Source organism: Lemur catta, chromosome 1 (genome assembly GCF_020740605.2).
Source record: "Lemur catta isolate mLemCat1 chromosome 1, mLemCat1.pri, whole genome shotgun sequence".
Taxonomy (NCBI): Eukaryota; Metazoa; Chordata; class Mammalia; order Primates; family Lemuridae; genus Lemur; species Lemur catta.
The window spans coordinates 155,246,791-155,267,419 of NC_059128.1; the positions used below are offsets into that span (position 1 = coordinate 155,246,791).

At 40.0% G+C, this 20,629-nt stretch overlaps 1 protein-coding gene across 2 annotated transcripts in view; it reads right to left on the reverse strand.

Moving 5' to 3' along the window:
* The window catches only part of RARB (retinoic acid receptor beta), a 159,952-nt gene that overhangs the window by 119,867 nt on the left and 19,456 nt on the right, over positions 1-20,629 (reverse strand). For both annotated transcript variants that reach the window (XM_045537873.1, XM_045537878.1), the window contains exon 2: positions 12,485-12,633. In XM_045537873.1, coding sequence (XP_045393829.1) covers positions 12,485-12,633 — 149 coding nt within the window. The remainder of the gene's footprint in view (positions 1-12,484; positions 12,634-20,629) is intronic.

Below are 20,629 nucleotides of genomic sequence, written 5' to 3' on the forward strand. Positions count from 1 at the left end.
AGAGTTGCAGCCGATATAAAGGATTTTTTTTTTTCCAGACATAGAAAATGCCTCCATAGAAGCAGAACTGAGAGGGTCACCGAAGATTGTGTTTTTTCTTATTGAAATATTTACTTTGCAAATCCACCAATCTCTGTTATAAATGAAGCATTACATGAAATCCTGAGAGGGAGGAGGGGGCCCATGTTCAAACACAAGGGCTGCCTCAGGAACACTTAAGAACAAGTTAAGAAGTTAAATTTTCTGTATATGCCTGTTCGAATTTTGACATAGTGAATAGGAAGCAGACGCCCTGGCAGACGGGCCACCTTGACTGTACTGACAAGTTTGATGACAAGCTTTATAAAAACAGTTCTACCTTGTACATTTATGCAGCCTGCACTTTGCTGCTTTTGAAATAAAACAAAACCAACCCAAACAAAAATGCCCCAGGCGATAGTGCTGGTCATAGAACTGGTGCCAGAAATCTGGGCAGGACGTTGCTAGCAAAGGAATGTCATCTTTTCAATATGGAACAAGAAACAAGGCTCTAATGGGGCAGGCCTGCCAGAACCCCAGCTTTTCCCCTTCACCCAGACAATGCTAGCATTGTACAGGCAGAAGATGCACACAGATTTTTATTCCCCTTTCTAGATTTTTTCCAGGGGTAAGTTCTAGGGTCCACGGAACAAAAATTTCCCCATTCTGGCACTGCTTATCCATACGACACATCTAGTCTTCTTTCTGAAGTGGAAAGATACTGAACAACAACAACAAAAGACACAGTTCATAAAAGGCACAAGAGAAATTCCAGTCCCAAAGAAACTATTATGGTAAGAGAAACTCAGTGACAAGAAAACATCTAGAAGGATGTGTGATTTTCATGACATGAGCCTTGTGTTGTACTAGTATGATTCTTGTGCTTAAGGATATACATTTTTGATAAAACATGAGAACAGAAAACTATTTCATCTGGTGTTCCATGGAAGGAACGGCAATCTGTTTTCAGAGCTGAAGAAGAACTAGCTTTGTAGGGACTATTGAGAGACATACGTCAGTCTCCAAAAGTTTGCTTTCCAAACAGATTTTTTGGGGTCTTTTTGGCTACATGTGACTTTTGCCTCGTTGGCCTGACACTGGAACCTAATCCCTGATAAAGGTCTAACTCTAGAGGCTTTCCCAGCCTCTCACGATGTCAAAATGGAACATACTAGGAATATGGAGATGTTTAGAATCACAGGCTTTGAAAAGATAGTTTGATAAATTTCAGGGAAACTTGTAGAAAGGTATCTAAGGAGGTTTCCACAGTAACCATTTTAGTAACATAATCAGATTATAAATCAAGGCCAGGGATGGTAGAACTTAGTCTCATAAACTCTTAGTGTCCTCATCTGTGAGATGAAGGGGTGAAAAAAACTATTCCACCTACTTATCTATTATGTGCATCAAATAAAAAATTAAAACAAGCAGAAACCATTAGTTTCTCCACTAAACCCATTATTTCCTTTCGTAATAGGTCTGTTACTGGGCACAGGGCTAGACTGCATCTCCCAGTCAACCCTGCAGTTGGTTTTGGTCATGTGACCTGTTCTAGCCAATGATGTATGCCATTCTAGGCCCAGGCTTTTAAGAAGCAGGTATCTAGCCTCCTCTGTGCTCTTTCCCATTTCATGGCTAGAATCCGATGATGCTAAGGACCTAGCAGATGCCAAGCTACAACACCAGAAAGAGCTCGAGTTTCTAACTACTGTGTGGAAGAGAGAAGGTTGCCAACCAGCAATACATGCCTTGGACTATTACATGAGAAAGAAAGAAATTCTGTAGAAAGCATTGTATATTTGGGGGTTTATTTTTATTTTGGCTAAGCCTGGCCTAATTTAATTCCATACATGAAAATCCATTAGAAACACTGAGGCTATAGGAATATAAGATATTTTTATTGTTTCTGTGATTTTTTTTTTTTTTTTTTTTTTTTGAGACAGAGTCTCGCTCTATTGCCTGGGCTAGAGTGAGTGCCGTGGCGTCAGCCTAGCTCACAGCAACCTCAGACTCCTGGGCTTACACAGTCCTTCTGCCTCAACCTCCCGAGTAGCTGGGACTACAGGCACGTGCCACCATGCCCGGCTAATTTTTTCTATATATATTTTTAGTTGGCCAGATAATTTCTATTTTTAATAGAGACAGGGTCTCGCTCTTGCTCAGGCTGGTCTCGAACTCCTGACCTCGAGCGATCCACCCGCCTCGGCATCCCAGAGTGCTAGGATTACAGGTGTGAGCCACCGCGCCCAGCCTTGTTTCTATGATTTTGTATTAATACACATACGCCGGTGGAAAAAGAGGCAACCTAAGAGAATGAAAAGACCAGAGACTCACAGTCCTACCCTGCTGAAGAGAAGGTGTGTGATAAAAACAGGAAGGCCACCCCAGCTGATTTCACTTATCACCTCTTTACAAGTGTCCACCCAGGAGAAGGAAATATGGAACAGAAAGCTTTCCATTTAAGCTGTCCAGTAAACGGTTGAGAACAAAAACGGATTGAAACACTCATCTCCCAAAAGCAACTAGGTCATTATCTATGATGGTATAAATTTTTTTTTTTTTTTTTTTTTTTTAAGAGGCAGAGTCTTGCTCTGTCACCCATGCTAGGGTACAGTGGTATAATCATAGCACGCCACACACAACCTTGAGCTTCTGGGCTCAAGCAATCCTCCTGCCTCAGCCTCCAAGTAGCTGGGACGGTAGGCATGAGCCACTATGCCTGGCTAATTTGTTTTGTTTTGTTGAGACTGGATCTTGCAATGTTGCCCAGGCCGGCCTCCAACTCTTGGCCTTAAGTGATTCTCTCATCTCAGCCTCCCAAAGTGCTGGGATCACAGGTGCGAATAACCTCACCCAGCTCATGGTATAAATTTTAAACAGAAATGATTTTTAGTCATGATTTATATCACTCTCAGGAAAGCCTAAAAGTATACTTTTATTTCTCTGGGAAAAAAAAATTAGGTGTGTTTTGTTTGTTGATGTAGTTGTAAAACATTGTCATAATTCAGCTTTAGATGATGGTCCCTGGGAATCTGGGGAAAGCAACGTATTGCACTCTCCACCATTTGCTTAAAATCATAAAATGGAGTATTGATTTTTGGTGATTTTTTTAATTGACCAAAACTACATAAAACAGACACTTGCGACATCATTGAGCCGTGAGCCATTTTCAAATTGACAAGTTAACCATGAACATTGGAAATTGTTTCTGTACTGTGACAAAGGCAAAAAACTTTACCAACAATTGCAAACATTTAGTTTGTTTAATAAAACAAGCATAGCAAATGAAAGTGCTCAGATACTGTCAAACAACAAACACGCAAAGTAATATTTAAACAAGCATTCCTGAACTTGTAACCATTAAAAAATTTATAAACCCCTTAAAACCACCAAATGAAATAAACTATTTTTACCCAACTAACACTGGGAGGAAAAAAACATAGTTGCAGGCTAATTCAGAATTCACCCACCACTTCCTGTTTATTCATACACTAGAAGGAAAAAAAAGACAGTTGTTTTTATTTTTTATTTTTTGCTTTTTCAATCCAAATAAATGATTTCTCAAGTTAGAATGAAATTTGTCCAAAAGAAGAAAAATGTTTTCTCCTTCTACAGGAGTTATTACTAGGAAAAGCTAGATTGTCATTTCAGCTGTCTTGATATTCCTAGACGTGGAGATAGACTCTGTAAATTGAGATTTTTCTGTTCTTTAAAGCTGCAGTCGCCCCCCCCCCCCACCAGGCCATGGCCTTAAAGAGCCCACAGTGTTCTTCCATTCCTGTGTGTCATTCCAGCTGCCAGTTCGTAAGTGTTTGCTTAAAGACAATACCAAAGAGAACATATCTTTTGCAGTGAAGGTTAACTCTGCCGTGGAAGGCAGAAATTACTCAGAAAATGAGTTGGACTTTGGTCACCAAAGGCTTTGTCCCGTTTATAAGATTTCATGAAAGTTTACATGAATGTATCATCACAAACCCTATGTAATTAGATGTAATTTATTACATAATTAGATAAAATGTATAAAATTATACTATGTGCATTATCACATAATTATATTTGATTTATTTCATGAAATTTATAACTTTGTTAATTACTATATAATTAGATATAAGTTATGGTAAAAACACATACACATTAAGGCCCTACCATGTGCCTCACCAGCACTGTGCTAGGCACTGGTAAAAAAGCTGTGACAAGGGAGACCTGCCCCAGCCCTCCTGGAGTTTATAGCGTGACGGAGGAGGCTGATATTAAATAAATGATTCATAATAATGAATTGATTTTAATTGTGTTAAGTGCTACAAAGGAGAACAGTAGTAAATGTAAAAGAGGGGGACCTAACCTGGGAGTTCCAGAGAAGGTGTCCCTGAGGAAATGATATTTAATGAGTCCTTTTGAATGTCTTTAGTGTCTTGTGGATCCCTAATTGCTTACATAGGGTTACACAAAATAAATGTTAACAGAACGGATAACTTTCCATTTTTCCACAGTTCAAAGGCTATTTCATTCTGAATTCTCTTGCTTTCCAGCCTCATCTTGGACTTTGGCCTGGAACACTCCTCTCCGCTTCCTCATCTGGAAAATGCTTACCTTTATAAAACCATCTCTCATAATGCTTTCCCCGACTGTGTCAGAGGGATCTGAGGCTCCTGCCCTGTGCCCACCTTCTCCTTAACTGCAATTGCCACAGCACCTGGCACAGTGCACTGTTTGTTTCCTTGCCCGTCCATCCATCCATCTGCTCAACAAATTACTTACTATGAACCTACTGTTTGACAAGCACTGCTCTGTACTTTCTAGGCACTGGGATACAACTTTGGGAACCAAATACACAAAATCCTTTAGTTTCTATATCCTTACAGAGCTGCGGTCCCCAAATCCGGGGCTGTGGACCAATACTGATTCGTGGCCTGTTAGAAACCAGGCTACACAGCAGGAGGTGAGTGGCGGGTGAGCTACCAAAGCTTCATCTGTATTTACAGCCGCTCCCCATCGCTCACATTACTGCCTGAACTCCATCTCCTGTCAGATCAGCAGTGGCATTAGATTCCCATAGGAGCACACACCCTACTGTAAACCGCACATGTGAGGGATCTAGGTTGTGCACTCCTTGTGAGAATCTAATGCCTGATGATCTGAGTTGGAGCTGAGGGGGTGATGCTAGCGCTGGAGAGCAGCTGCAAATATAGGTTATCATTAGCAGAGAGGTTGGACTGCACAATAAACGTAATGTGCTTGAATCATCCCCAAACCCTTCCTCCCCACCCCCGTCCATGGAAAAATTGTCTTCTAATGAATCTAGTCCCTGCTGCCAAAAAGGTTGGGGACCGCTGTCATAGAGGATACTTAATAAATGTCTAATGAATGAAGAAATAACTAAATTCTCTATTTTTGGCCAATTGTAATAATAAAGAATACCTCTTTGGGTCTTTGATGGAACCTATTCTGTGTGTGATTATAATAATGAACTTTGTGCAGGCTTCACAATTCAGTTTTAGCTAGAATAGCACACAGATATTGTCCTGTTTTTGTTATTGTCTTTAGTATTTCTATTGTTCTTGGGGATCAATACTGCAGCAAACCCCTAAAACAGAAGCAACTACCAGGGTGAGGAAGCTGAAAATATTCTCCAAACAGAGCATAATGTTCATGTTTATCCACACCAATTTAAAAAAAATGTAGCTTTAATTGGCCTTGGTCAAATAAAATCACTAAGCACATTTATAGTATTTAATAGAAGTTCTAAAATTAAGTGTAGACATCCATCTTCCTGATTGCAAAACTTTTTGTGACTTAGCATTCTACTTGCTGCCTGCCAGGAAAGCCCAGCCCAGCAGCACAATGCAGTCATGGAGATGAGGACCTCCCTTCTCTTCAGAGGCAAGCACAACAAAGGCAGATGAGAAAACGGACAAAATTAGCCCTGAGGGACTGAGGGGGCTCCTAGAGTTTAAACTCTTAAAGGCTGCTTTAAATAGAAAGCTACCAACATGACCTTCAGCAAGCATTTCCTCTGCGCCCTTGTGGAGAAGACGGGCCATCATGGCTGCGCCAGGCCTCGCCCTGGGGGCTTCTGCAGTCCGGGCTGGCCAGTGACTCCCAAACTGTGGCTGGGAAGTTTCCACCCCTCAGTGGCAAATGTGGAGAGAACAAGAACAAAGCAACATTTGGGTACGTGCCCATGTGTGGGTCCTGTCCGTTAACTGTCCCTTCTTGGGAAAGATTGTCTTGTAAGTGTTTCCTTTTAAAATTTTCTGTTGTAAAGATATCATTTCTTTTATGAGATCATCAAGACAATAGGTTTTGTTTTTTTTTTTAAAGTATGCCTCTACTTGTTTCATTTTTAATTTGGTGGGCTCTGAAACACTCACTCTAGACCATAACATAATTCTGTTTTAGTGTGGCTGAAAGAGTGGTATGTTTTCCAGCAGGAACAGGATTTCAATCCTAGCTCTAGCAAAGCCTAGCTGTATGCCCTTGGCCAAGTTCCTTACCCTCTCTGAACCTCAGTTTCCTTGTCTATAAAATGGGAACCATAAAGCCTACCCTGCAGAGCTGTGGTGAGAATTAAATGAAATGGGCCCAAATGCCTGCTGTAGGGAGATATCCATCCAAGGGTAGATTTCTTTTTCCCCTATTCCACATTTGGACTTGCAAACACCAGGCACCTCCCACTCCACATAAGCCATCCCTAACAGAAAATCAAGGCAACTACTGGGTTCATCATTTTTATGTTTATATTTGGCATGGGACTGAGTTCAAACTTGTGGATTGGCTTAGGCCTAGAGAAGTCAACAGACTTTAGCCAGGACAGGTAGAAACAGCTTCTATCATTTGCTTTCTCACCTAAACTACTTTCCCTCTATTACTCAACACAGCTGGTTCCTTCTCAGCTATGAGATTCCACCTGACCCCCCCCATGAAATCAGGCCTCCTTGACCCCTACCAAATTGAATACCCCTCAACTGTCCTTTATCAGATCATTCTGTTTATTTTCTTCCAACTTTGAATTGTTTATCATTTGTCCCTTGCGTAAGACAGTAAGTTCTATGAAGAATTTTGTCATTTCCACTGTGGTATCTCTAGCATCTGGCATAGGGCCTGAAACTTAATAGGTGTTCAACAAATACATGGCAAAGGATGACTGAATGGCGAAAACAGTTGTCAGAGGAGACTTGCCCATGAAATTAGGGAACACTAGAAAACAGTGTATAATCAAATGCTAGCTCTGGGAGGCTCACCCTTTTGCAAGGAGACTTTGCCACTTCTCCCCTTAAGAGGTTAATTCTATTTCTCCACCCATTGAATCTAGGCTTAGTCATGCAATTTGGCCAAGGGTACGTTAGCAAACATGATGCAAGCAGAGGTTGACAAGTATTTGCACACTGGCGATTGCCTTCTCTTACTGATGGGAACTCATCCACCACCATGTGAACAAGCCCAGGCTAGGCTAATGGTGAGCGACAACATGGGGAGAGGATCTACTTATCCCACCAAGGCCCTCATCATGTGAGTGAGGCCTTCCTGGACTGCTTGGCCCAAGACAAGACACCCAGACAAAAAGATGTGGCCACAATTATAATGAAAAATAAATGTCTACTGTTGTAAGCCAATAAGCATTTGGATTATTTATTAAGCAGGAAAAGCTAACTGATAGGGCAGCTCATGGAATACATTCCACAAACCTCTCCAAAGTGGGATGCCAGGTATTTCAAGAAGTCAATTACAAGAATATTGCTAATTTCCCTGACTTTGGATGATGAGGAAGTGGGAGTTGAGTGTGAATGGGCAGGTGGAGGAATGGCCAAACACGGCTTAAAGCTTCAAAGCCATGATCCACTGGGCAGGTGGACATCAACTCTTTTCACCAGTGGGGAGGGGATGCAGTAATCCCGGGCCTCCAGTCCACCAAAACCAGCTGGCCCAACACCTTCGGCATGAGAGGTTTGGGCTACCAGCTTCTGAGTTTTAGAAATTGAGAAGAGACATATCATCAAGAGTCAAATCTGGCCCACCGTTTGTTTTGGAAATAAAGTTTTATTGGAACATAGCCATGCCACCCTTTTTATATATTGTCTGTGGCTCTTTTCATGCTACAATGACAGAGTTGAATAGTTGTGACAGAGACCATATGGCCCTCAAAGCCGAAAATATTTACTAACTGGTTCTTTGCAGAAACCATTTGCCAATCCCTGTACTAGGATAATCCAGGGAGGTTCCATGGCATGGTTGGGTCTTGAAGGAAAGAGGCAGCGTTTATTTTGGTATAATGGAATGGAGGGAGAATTGCTGAACGAACTTATAGGAAGAATACTATGATTATAATTGATGTTACATCGCTGTGTGCAAAAGTCATTATAATAACTTAATGATAACACAAACAATAACTAAGCATATACAACACTTATTATGTGCCCGGTACTGTTCTATATGCTTCATACATAGTACTTATTTTATCTTCATGATAACACTATGAGGTTGGTGGTATTATCTCTATAAAACAGAGACTTGCCCAAGGTCACCAAGCTAGCAAGTAGCCTAGCTAGCATTCAAATCCTAGTACTCTCACCCTAGACTCCACACTCTTTGAAAGCTATAAAAGTGGAAACAAAATATGATTAAGGACAAAATTGTGCAAGAATTTTAGCTATGAACAATAAGACTATTTTCTGAAGACATTATTTTATATTATCTTATTATTTTATTTTTAAGATTGCTCTATTATTTTATATTGTTAAACCTTTTTGGCTAATTATATCACACGTTCATTTTATGCATTCTTTGTCCCTTACAAAAAATGCCATCAGTCAGCTGGAAATTCCCTAAACAGGGCATCACTATGGCATGTCTAGGGGTTATGCTGCCATGGGATGCTGTCAATACAGCAGCCATTGTCCAGCCCCAGAGGTGGACCACAACCCATTCATTAAATTCTGACCACTGCATATGGCTGCAGCAGAAGCTGAGACTGCCACCAGGTCCCTAGGAAGATGGAAGTTCTCTTCCCCAAATAGTAATCATTAAGGTCATCCTGGTTATGACAAGCAGAAGTCACGGTAGGCATTTCTTCTTGAAGATATATACTAGGTTCGTTTGGGAGTCCAACTGTAGAGCAGAGGTTCCCAGCCCACAGTAATGACATTTGATCTCTTGCCAAAGGTCAGGGTAGTTTCTATAGGTCAACCAACGTCCTATAGTGCATCTGCTGGTAGTCTAAATTGGTACAATGCGTGGGGCTCATAGTAAACATCAAATTAAATACAGGCAGAATTCCAGAAGAGAAGTTGCTCCTTAATTTACTACCTTATTATCACAAAGGAGAGATTCCTAATAGATAGTTTCCAATAGGATTGACTTTTTACAGACTGATAGAGTATAAATTGATACATATATATATTGATACATATTTTCTAGAGGACATTTTGGTAATTTGATTCAAAAGCCTTAAAAATATACAAAGTCATTGACCTAGAAATTCCACTCCCACTAATTTATCCTGAGGAAATTATCTGAAATGTACCTAAAAGCTATATATTAAAGTATTAATTATAATAGAGAAAAGTTAGAAACATCTTAATTGTATAACAGGGAATTAGTTAATAAATTATGATATAATCAAAACCACTATATTGTATAATCATAAAGCTATACAGTTGCTTAAATTTTTGTCATGAAAGATTATTAAATTTTAAAAGCAGATTAAAACTAGTATACAACATAAAATCCTATTTTTGTAAAAAACAAACAAAAAAAAAACCAGTAAAAAATAACAACACGCATATACTCCTAGAAAAACTGAGTTTAAATAGGGGTTCTCTCCCAGGGTAGAATCAGGGAATTTTCTATTTTTATACCATAAATTCTATACTATATATATAATTTTTAATGACAATAAAATTGCATTTTATTTTTAAAATGTTATATTTCTTTTTTTTTTTTTTTTGGCTGTTACAGTTTACATTTACTTTCTCCTGTCTTTCAGTTCTGTAAATTTTGTCACTTTATTTTCCCAGCAAGCCTAAACTCGGACCAAGTCTTTCTCAATAACCAGGGAGAAAGGCAGTCCACCCACAATACAGAAATTATCAAATTCAACAACTGGCTGGTGAACTCATCTGACCTTACTGGGTTTATAGCTCTGTTAAAAAGATATAGCATAATATGACTCCAATCCACTTAACTGAGTTTATCAAAGTTGTTTGTGCTGGTATGGGTTTTATTTTTGTTGGGATTTTTCCTAAAAAGAGTCAGAGTTCCGAATTAAAACAAGAGGTCAGAGAATTAGCTGACTACGAGCTGACTAAAACAGTTTGTACTGTACAGATTGTGAAACAGCTCAATATGCAGGTCTTGGTGTCTGCCACAGAGACACATTGGATAATATCTTTCCCCAGGACATCATGGGAACAAGTAAGTTGAGTTAACATACCTCATTTAGGTTTGTAGATGTGGTTATCACTTAAAATTTTTTGGAAATAAAGGAGTATCTTTTCACTTAACTTTCAAATGAGCATTAGAACATGGTTTATTTACATATTGCACAACATATGGACAAAATGAACTGGTATTCTGCTGAAACCTTTACAAACAGCAGGATAAATTTAAGTACGTTCAGCTAAGGGTTACCAAGAATAAAGCAATAATTAGATGCACAAATGTTTCACTTTCTAGCCAGCTGCCAACTGGTTGCCCATATAACTTTCCTGACTACCATGTCAGAAACTACTGAAGGAAAGAGAATTCCTTTAAAATAACCAGAACAATCCCAGAGGCAGACAGATGTTCCTAAGTCTTTAATGAATTTCCCCAAACTGGCCTTACCTTATTTAGAATAGTAATAAACCATAATAAACATGTTTATTTAAATAATTTGAAAAGAACAGAAATCTCATAAAATTACTTTGAGGAGCTGAGTGACATTTATGCATTTGTAGAATCTCCATCTTTAAGTGCCCGCGACACGCCAGACTGTGTGAGGTGCCGGGCAATGCAGCTAGGATCTCTACCCACTTTACGTTCATATGCAATTAGATATGCAATTTGGTAGTCTGAATGCAAAAATGTCCCCCATTTTCCTTCCCCTACATCCATACCCCTTATAATGTGACTTTGAAGCTCCTCCCATTAAGAAGTTGAGTTTATGTTCCTGCCTACTGACTTTAGGCTACACTTATGACTTGCTTTGGTCGATAGAGTGTAGCAAAAGTGACAGTGGGCTGATTCTGAGCCAAGGCCTCTGGAACCCTTGTGTGCTTCTGTTCTCTCTTCTGGAACCCTGCCTCTGTGAATAAGCCAAGGCCAGCCTGGTGGGAATGAGGGACCAAATGGAGGAGAGCTGAGGCTGCCTAGCCAACAGCCAGCACCCCCCGAAGCAGAACCAACTAGCTAACCTGCAGCTGATCAGAGACACATGGTGGAGCATAGCTTAGTCCAGATGAACTATGCAGATGAGTGTGGCCTAAATTGCTGATCCACAGAATCATACGCTAAATAAAGAGCTGTTGTCTTAAGCCATTAAGGTTTAGGATAATCTGTTACACAACAGTGCCTAATCAATACACACAGTAAGTGCTAACTCTGATAAGCCAGATATAAAATTCCATAGAGCACCTGTAATATTATTCCAACATGTGAATAATTACAAATGAATCATGTAATTTAGATATATAAACAACAGATCTGAACAACCATCCAGAGAGGACTTAAAGAAATTATATATCTAGGGAAGGGCTAGCTCAAGACAGCCATAGTTCCTTTGAGAAATTTTTATGGATGAGTTGAATTTGCCTATGAAGTCATTCTTTGTTTCTTTTGTCTCTTTAAAAAAAAATAAGAAGCTCTTTCAGTCGATTAAGCCTGTTAGACTTGATAACAATTGTCTAGCTTGATTCAAAGCAGCCATATACTCTCTGACACATGTTCAGCCTCCAGTACTCTGTAGGTAGGAATTTTAAATCCAGCTCCGTTGAATTTATGATACACATACAGTAGCAAGTCTCTACAGGCTGAAAATCAAACCGTAATTCAAAGGCCACAGGGCTGAGAAAACAGCCAGGACATAAATCCCAATTTCAAACTTGGACTCTCTGCAAGTTGATTCAGTGGACTGTCACTCATATTTAAAAATAAAATAAAACTGCAGACACCAGACAGCATGTTCTAAAGAGAAACAGGATGATGCTTTTCAAGATTCCTCCAATAGGTTCTTATCATTTGAAAAGAACTATCATGCGGGGGTATTTTAAGGGTCTTAGAACCTTTGGCCCCAGTCAGTCACTTGCAGAAGTTTCTGAATTTTAAGCTAAAGAGAGATAAAGAAGTAATGAAAACCATTAAACACAGTTGAACCCATGCACTGATTGGAGGCGACGTTACAGACCCAGCCCATTTCTAGAGCTGAGTAGGTCACCTCCAGAGAGTACATGGAGCAGAAGGGCTCATTAGGCACAGAGGTGTGAGTACTCACCTTACATCCCTCACAGGCGCTGACCCCATAGTGGTACCCCGATGATTTGTCCTGGCAGACGAAGCAGGGTTTGTACACTCGAGGGGGAGGAAGTGGAGACGGAGGGCTCGGGACAAGTTCCTCAGAGCTGGTGCTCTGGGTTTCAATTGCTACAATGGGATGGGGCAGGGGAAGAAAAAAGAGAAAATGTATTTCAGTTCATTTTTTTTTCATCAGTAAATGCACTTGTCCCTGCCCCAAATTCAGCAATAACACTAGGCGGGATAACCCCATAAAAAGTTATCACTGCAGCCACAGCAGTGGTGATACTGACATTGACGTGGTGTTCTAGAGTTTAGAAAGCAATCTCATATGTCTCTCACATTTGAAGTTCACCATAGCACTGCGAGGGGGATGGTTTTTATCACCATCTTACCCTCAAGACACACAGAAATTCAGAGGAGGGAAGTGACTTGTCTAAGACCAACAGGGCAAAGGTAGAGCCAAGAGGCCAATTCAGCTCTTCGTACTGCAAACCCCAGGCTCTTTCTGCTCTTCTATCTGCCCGAGCTTCTGATTCATGTAGAGTCTCAAATGACTTGTTTGAATCTGCTGCTTACTCAACCAAAAGTCAATTTCCTTAGAAAAAATGAAGAAAATGCCCAACACTGTCATTCAACAAGGAAGTATATGGGTAGGGCCTTTAGCATGACTGGCCATAACTGATCTTCATTGATAACAATATTGGTAAGACCTGTGCTCCTCAGAGAGACTGCTGCTTCGACCGTCAGCATCAGCCTTACTTCAGAGCGTACTAGACAACATAGTATCAGGCCCCAGCTCAGGCCCATGGAATCAGAATCTGTATTTTGACAAAAACCCCCACTGACTGCATGTGCAATTAATGTCTGAGAAGCAGTGAGTGACACAACTCACGATGGCATAGAGTGGTGCACTTCACTTCTAAGTCATGCTGCTGTTTATTTTATACTTAAAAATACATGATTCCTGTTTCATTATCCAACTACCCAAATTCCACAGGAAATGGAATTCACAAAATATACCACCAGAGTGTTCTTCCACACCTATTCTCTAGGGTTTTGTTCAAAGACAAAGCAAGAACTGGCCTTACTCCTATCACAGCAAAAAATGCTCATAAAATATGATGGAAACTGGGAAGAAGGTGATTAAAGGTGGTTAAATAATGTTCCAGAATCTTGTCACCAAATTACTTTACAATATACAGTATAATTTCCAGAGTATAACATTTCTGGCCACTCCACTGCTATAATTGCTCAGATTAGATATTATACTGACTGGATTATCCTATAAACAAACTTCTAGCAGAGCAGGTCAACTCTACCCCAGCCGTTAATCCCATATCACTATCCGGCTACCGCACCAGGTTGGTGGTCTGCCATCATCTCTCACCTTAACTACTGCAATGGCCTCTTCATTGCTCTCTTCATGCCTACTCTTCCTACCTAGGGTCCACTCTTCAAACAAGCAGTCAATTATTCAAAAGCTAAAATCAATCTCCTGCACTTGCCTATCTAAAGCCCTCCAACAGTCACCAATCAGGTCAAAGTCAAACTCCTCACTATGTTCCACAAGGCTTTTCACTCCATGGCCCCTTAGCAGTATCATTGTATTCAATGATTCCCCTCACTGATTGAGTTCTAAATAATTGGCTTCTCTTCTGTCTTTTGAAAGGGCCAAGTTCTCACATCAACTTAAGGCTATTACACTAAACATTTTTCCTTCCTCAGAAATTCTCAGACCTTCACATATCTGGTTATTTTTCATCTCTTAGATCTCAGATGTAAATGTTACCTCCTCAGAGTTGACTCCTCTAATTAAAATGCCCCTTCCCACTCCTGGTCACTGTATCCCATTACTTTATTATATTCCTATAAAACCCTAACTTGTATCCAAATTCTAAAAGTTTATTTATGCACAATTTTATATTCTATATTTGCCACCCCCCCACCACACACACACTCTGAATATTAGGTTCCATGAGGCTAAGAAACTTACCTGCCTTGTTTCCACCTGTGCTCCAGGACTAAACAAGGTCCCGGAACATAGCAGGTAATCAATAAATATTTGTTAAATTAATGTATGAACTTTTTCCTTTTCCATTTTCTTCCTCATTCCAAGCACTAAGTGCCCCTCTAAGTTGTTAAATGATAAAATTAAAAATCAAATAGCTCTCTTATACTCATTTGCTTCCTCAGAAAAGTAATTAATTAGCCCTTTGGAACAGAATCAACTATAATTATAGTATTTTCATAATTCAGAAGAATCTTGGAATGAATTCATTAGAGTAGTGCAGATCCTAGTAGATAAATCTATTACAGTCTTTACTATTTGGAACTGAGGTATCTGGGATGAACACATCAATCTTGAGTGCATTATTTCTTGTGGCAAATAGGAAACCCTCATTCTGAATAACTTGGCACGATGGTGGCAAGTGTTTTATAGACGGGTTGGCATCTGAGATGTCACTAAGGTTTATTAGTTATCAAGCTGTAAATGCAAAAGCATTTCTCTTACTGAGCTAATCAGCTTCACTGAAAGCAAATTAACAAGAAAAACTACTTGTTAAAATTATAAAATAATGTATCACTCTTTGTTAAAACTGAAGAAAACACACACATACACACACGCACAAAATCACCAACAATCTTTTGACTCAGAAATCCACCGTCATCACCTTGCTATGTAACTTTCCAGACTTTTTTCCTATGTATACAAATGTTTTGGTTTTGTTTGTTTACGAAAGTGGAATTATACTGGGATTCTTTGGGACTTTGTCCAACTTAGGATGTCATGCATTTATTTCCTTGTCAATAAATATTTTTCCCATAAAACATTCCATTGTGATGAACATCTTTGTAGCTAATCTCAGCACATCTCTATTTCCTTATAAATTCTTGAGGTGTAATTATTAGTTCAATAGGTATGTTATTTTAAAAATATTATTGGTTTTTAATTCACGTTGATAATTTGACTTCTAGAAAGGCTGTCTCAGTTTACACTCCTAACATCAACATAAATAAGTAAGCCTTTCTCTATATGCCTCCCAAATCTTTTCAGTTGGTGTGATTTGTGTGCTTCTACTTTCACCTATGCGTTTCAACAACTGACAGTGCCATGTCATTGCCACTAGGATCAATCTTGCATTATGTTCTTCACAGAAGCAAGGTGGGGTGTGTGTATTTTCATGTTCTGCTTGCTCGTGTAGAACAGCTAATCTGGCTTGTCTAGGAAAGTTGTAAATAGAATTCTGTTAGGGCTGGATTCAGCTGTCAGAGCTATGCCCTGAATTTCAAAAGTGGGTGGTAATTTCCATAAATATGCCACTTCAAATACACGCACTGAAGGGAGTCCAGCATTTCATCCTCCTAAAGAAAGGAAACAGGATTGTGCGTAATTTAATATCCAAAAAGCTTGGGGCAAAGCACACCAAGAGGGGGAGGCCTATTGGATGTTAAAAAAATCCCAAAACATTCTACAAAGGTTGGTAAAAGCTTTTTTCTATGGATGAGAGTCATTTATAACGAATAAATCAATCCAGAAGGCTTTTCCTGAACAGTTGCCACAAATAAACGTGTTCTATTGTGAGCAATCAATAGTGAGAGCCCTAAACTTTTATTAAGGCTGTGGTGATTTCACCAGTAATTCTATGAACTTTCCTATATTAGTACCATGGATTCTCAGACTGTTCATGTGTTTAATCATTTATTTTACTGAGTGACTATAACATATGCTATAGACAGTGTCTGGTATAATCCCTTATCCTTGAAAAATCTGGCCTAATAGAGAATAAACCAACAATTAGAATATGACAATAGTGGTTCTCAAACTTGGCTGCACATTAGAACTACCTGGGGAGCTTTCAAACATCCTAATGCCCAAGTTGTAACCCAGACCTGTTATTCCAGAATTTCTGGGAAAGGAAAACAAAAATTCCTGTTTTTAAAAAATATTCCCAGATAAATCCAAATTGAAGCAGTTTGGGAACCAGTGATAGACTATGATGACAGAGAGAATTACAGGTCTTATTCAGCCCAGGAGAAATCAAGGGAGGCTCCTGAGAGAGGTGTCTGGACTGTGTTTTGAAGGATGAATTAGTTCTTTCTATTGTGTTTTATAATTTGAATGCTACAAATGCAATAAATGAATTCCACATGCACAGAAATAGAAAAGTCTTAGGTATGACTAAAAATAATCATTTTGGAAGAATTTTCCCCCTGGTAGTAAAGAATTAAGTATTTAACTATATATTAAAATATCACCCTCAAAATGGACAGTCTGTTGTCCTTTATTTCCTCTCTGTGGCCTATAACATTGTGAACAAAGCAAGGTAGAAAAGAAAATTTCAGTGTTGTATGTAGTCAGTCAGATTGCCAAAGCTAGCCTCAGGCAAACATGCCAAGACAAGTTCTAGAATTACAACCAGGATATGGCATCAATATAAAAGATTTGTACTTAATGCAATCTCTTGCCTTTCTGGTAACGTAGCAAAAACATACTTTGGCAAAATTTATTAGAGCTCCTCTCCCCTTTTTGTCCTCACCCCCCAATAAAGACAGTGCGAAACAAGGGAGGGGAGCAGCCCATGGCTCCCCTTTCACTGGTCATATTTGGTATTTAAGGTAGATACAGAGTGCTCGGCCATTGATCTGTTCACTGTCATCCTACTTAAATCAATAATCTATTAGTCCCTTTAAATTAGAGTTAGATTCATCAAATGCCCTTGAGAGGCCTCAAACATTTTGTTCCTTATTCCAGGCAAGCACAATCAGTCTATGGAATGATAAAATTTTTGCTCGAAAACTCTGCCGGCTCAGCAGACAATGTGTTCTGTATTAGCTCATTCAGCGATCTCAGGCAGGCCAAAAAAGCAGTTTTTAGACTTCCCAGGGGGAAAAGAGGCTTGTGTCATTCAATAAAACAACGACAATGCAGCCATCCTGATGTGATTTCAGTTTGGGGAAGCAGTCTTTGAGGAATAATTCGGATCTGCTTTTTGTCTCCTGCTTTTATTTATATCCTTGCTTACTTATTGACTTACTCAGTTCTGTGTGGTGACTGAATGCCCAAGAAGCAGCAGCCTCCAATGTGGCATCCAGACTGCTAACCAGATGGGCTGCCTCGCTTCGTCAGGGAACGGCCAAGTCAGAGGAACTTCTGCTCCCCGGGTGAGACGGATGCTGGGCTCTGTGGCCCCCGCCCAGAGCAGAGTCAGCATCAGCAATGCTGAAAGGGCTTCTCTGAGCTGCTCACACATGATTGGAGACACGGACCCTTAAGGAAAATGAGAACAAACCTGCACTGTCCGGAGCTTCTCGCCCATATTTTAAACCTTTCCACTCCCACAACCTACGGATGATTGTCACTAAGGAAAACAAAGCTAGAGTCACCTTCCTTGTAAAATTAGTCATGGGACTCATTTGCCCTTAAATCAATGCTCCTCAAAGTCCAGACTAGCAGCAGGATTCTTGGGGGTAGGGAGCCAGGAATTTGCTTTAAATAAGTGGTTTTCAAACCATCAATGATGAAGAATCATTTCTTAGTCTCCTCTGCCCCCCAAATCCTCATGGATTGGTACAATTCAATAAAAATGAATCTGGATCAAAAAGGAATGATGGAAAAACAAAGCTGGCCAAAGCATGAGTTCCAACTTAAAAAAAAAATTAGATTTAACATACATAAAATTACTCCGTCCAGCTGCTGCACAAGTTTCAAAATACTTTCTCTCCATGTCGGCACTTTTTTCACTGTGGACTGGCAACAGGCAGTTCGGGAACCCGCACGAGTCCACAAACGGCATTTTGAGAAGCACGGCTCTAAATGGACTTCAAACTCAGAGGTTGTTTGCAGACAAAACAAAAACAAAGCTAAACAAAATCTCCACTGACTGGGATGGTACAAAAGCAGAATACCAGCGCTCCCACGGACACAGCTGTCTTAAACACTGCCACAACTCTGGGGGGTGGATTCATTCCCAAAATAAAAGCAAAAAAAAAAAATTGACGTTGCTGCCTGTTAGGAGGACTGGGCACTTAAGAATTTAACTCACCTGAGAAAACATAGTATAAATGTCCTTGTTGTTACAACACACCTGAGTGTCATTTAAACACACAGAAAGTCTCCAACAATAGCTCCCTTCACAATTCCTTACATGCTTGGCATTTTTCTAAAGGTTAGATTAAGTAGCAGATAACATTTTTAAGAGAGCTCAGTATACTTTTTTTTTCTTTGGGAGAGCTAATTTACGGCTGGCTAAACCATGTTGACAGATTTCAGGATTTTATGTTGGGCCTGATTAGAGGCAGGCAGGCATCATGTATTATGAAAGACCAGCCTTTTTACTAGAACCTTCCATGATTAAGACAGTATTTTAATGCACTCTCTGGGCAGCTGAGCCTTAAAAGAAAAAGGAGTTGTAAAGCAAAAGACATTTCCTGCATGGCCCCGGGGGAATTTTGAGCCCAGAGCTCTGGTCCCCTGTGGGAGGGAGTAATTTCAGCTAATTAAGGGAGAATAGCAAAGTGTTGCATTTGTTCAAAACATTCAGTTCTTCATTTTTGTTGGCACCAAAGGAAGCCGATCTGGATTTTTTCCCTCTTTTTCTGTGGATTCACTGCAGGATTGCAAAGCCTACAGCTCACATACATTAGGGAGAAAGTCAAAGGAAACGACAAAGTTCAACTAAAGTACAAGTAATTAGAACCAGACCCTCCGCTGCCTGCATGTGCGCATGCGTTTGTGAGCACGGGTGTAGACATTTTATTAAATGTAATTTACATGCCTCCAAGCGGTTTTTTGGGGGGTGGGGGTGTGGCTTACTTAATTTTTATGTCGCCTCTTCCAGAAGGGATCTGCTTTTAATCGTCTTTGAGGAGAAGCAGTTTGTTTCCACACACATGGGTTTTGCAAATCTGCGAATCTCATTCTGAAATTAAGTAACTGACAAACAAGAAAAACTTTGCTTTAAAATTGTCTTGCCTCACTCGGCTGCTGGCTTTGTTATGATTAAGCCACTCCAAGATCAGTGCCGGGTTTGGGGCAGGCAAGGGAGGGAGGCGGGTGGGGAGTGAAGGAAAACATCATAGTGGGGCTTTGGCAGTCTTGACTCAGTAACCTGCCCGTGACCCTGAAGAAGTGTGTGTTTGCCCGGGTCACCCGGGATGCTGGCCGAGGGCTGGAGCTGGGTTATGAGAAACCCTGCTATTCTGACCACACATGCAACAGGTGCCCAGCATAGGCAGGGGACAAAAGGAGGAGCTAGGGGAAAGACTTTGATTTTTGAGTTTTTAAAGAAAAAGCCTTGCTTTTCAAACCAGCAGCATCAGCATCACTTAGGAACTTGTTAAAACACAAAATCTCGGCCCCAGCTCAGAAATGTGGAATCAGAATAGGCATTTTAACAAAATCCCCTGGTAATTTTTATGCACATTAACGTTTGAGACACCCTAACATAAAAATGTCTTGTCCTAAGCTTCCTGTAATCTCAAACAGTTGCTGAGTCAATTTGGCTTGGGAACCCTGTCAGTTTCCCCCTCGCACAGGTCCTTACTAAATACTTCACCTTGTTAAGTACTTAATACATTAAGATCTTCAGGCTGGGTGTGTTTATGCTCACCATAAACCAGAAGCCGCCTTCTCTCCCACGGAATTTTGGCAGTGGCTTTTAGTTGGCACTGGGTTCAAAGTTGCACCGGAAGAACCTGAACTAATAGTAATTACTATTTACTGAGCACTTACTATGTGTCAGGGGCTGTGCTAAGTCCTTAATAGATATGAACTCATTTACTCCTCCCCAAAATCCTGGGGAGGAGAGGGAATAAGAACTCAGAATTACAAAATTTAAAAACACAACAATGCTTTTAGCCTTTACAAATGAGATTTAGATGACTTAATATGTGTTACTCTTATTTCACTAAACCCTCTAGCTTTTTAACTTCTCATTTTCTATCTCCATTTATTTTCTAGCCAGAAAGGTCACAGGGTTTTGTCTGGTCAGGCCTACTTACTCAAATTTGAGAACTGCAGAACTTTGTAACTCTTTAATTCATGGTTATCATTTTCCAAACACCAATTTTATTCAAGATACAGTTAAATTTGACAAGATAGTATGGGACTTAGGAAGAGAGC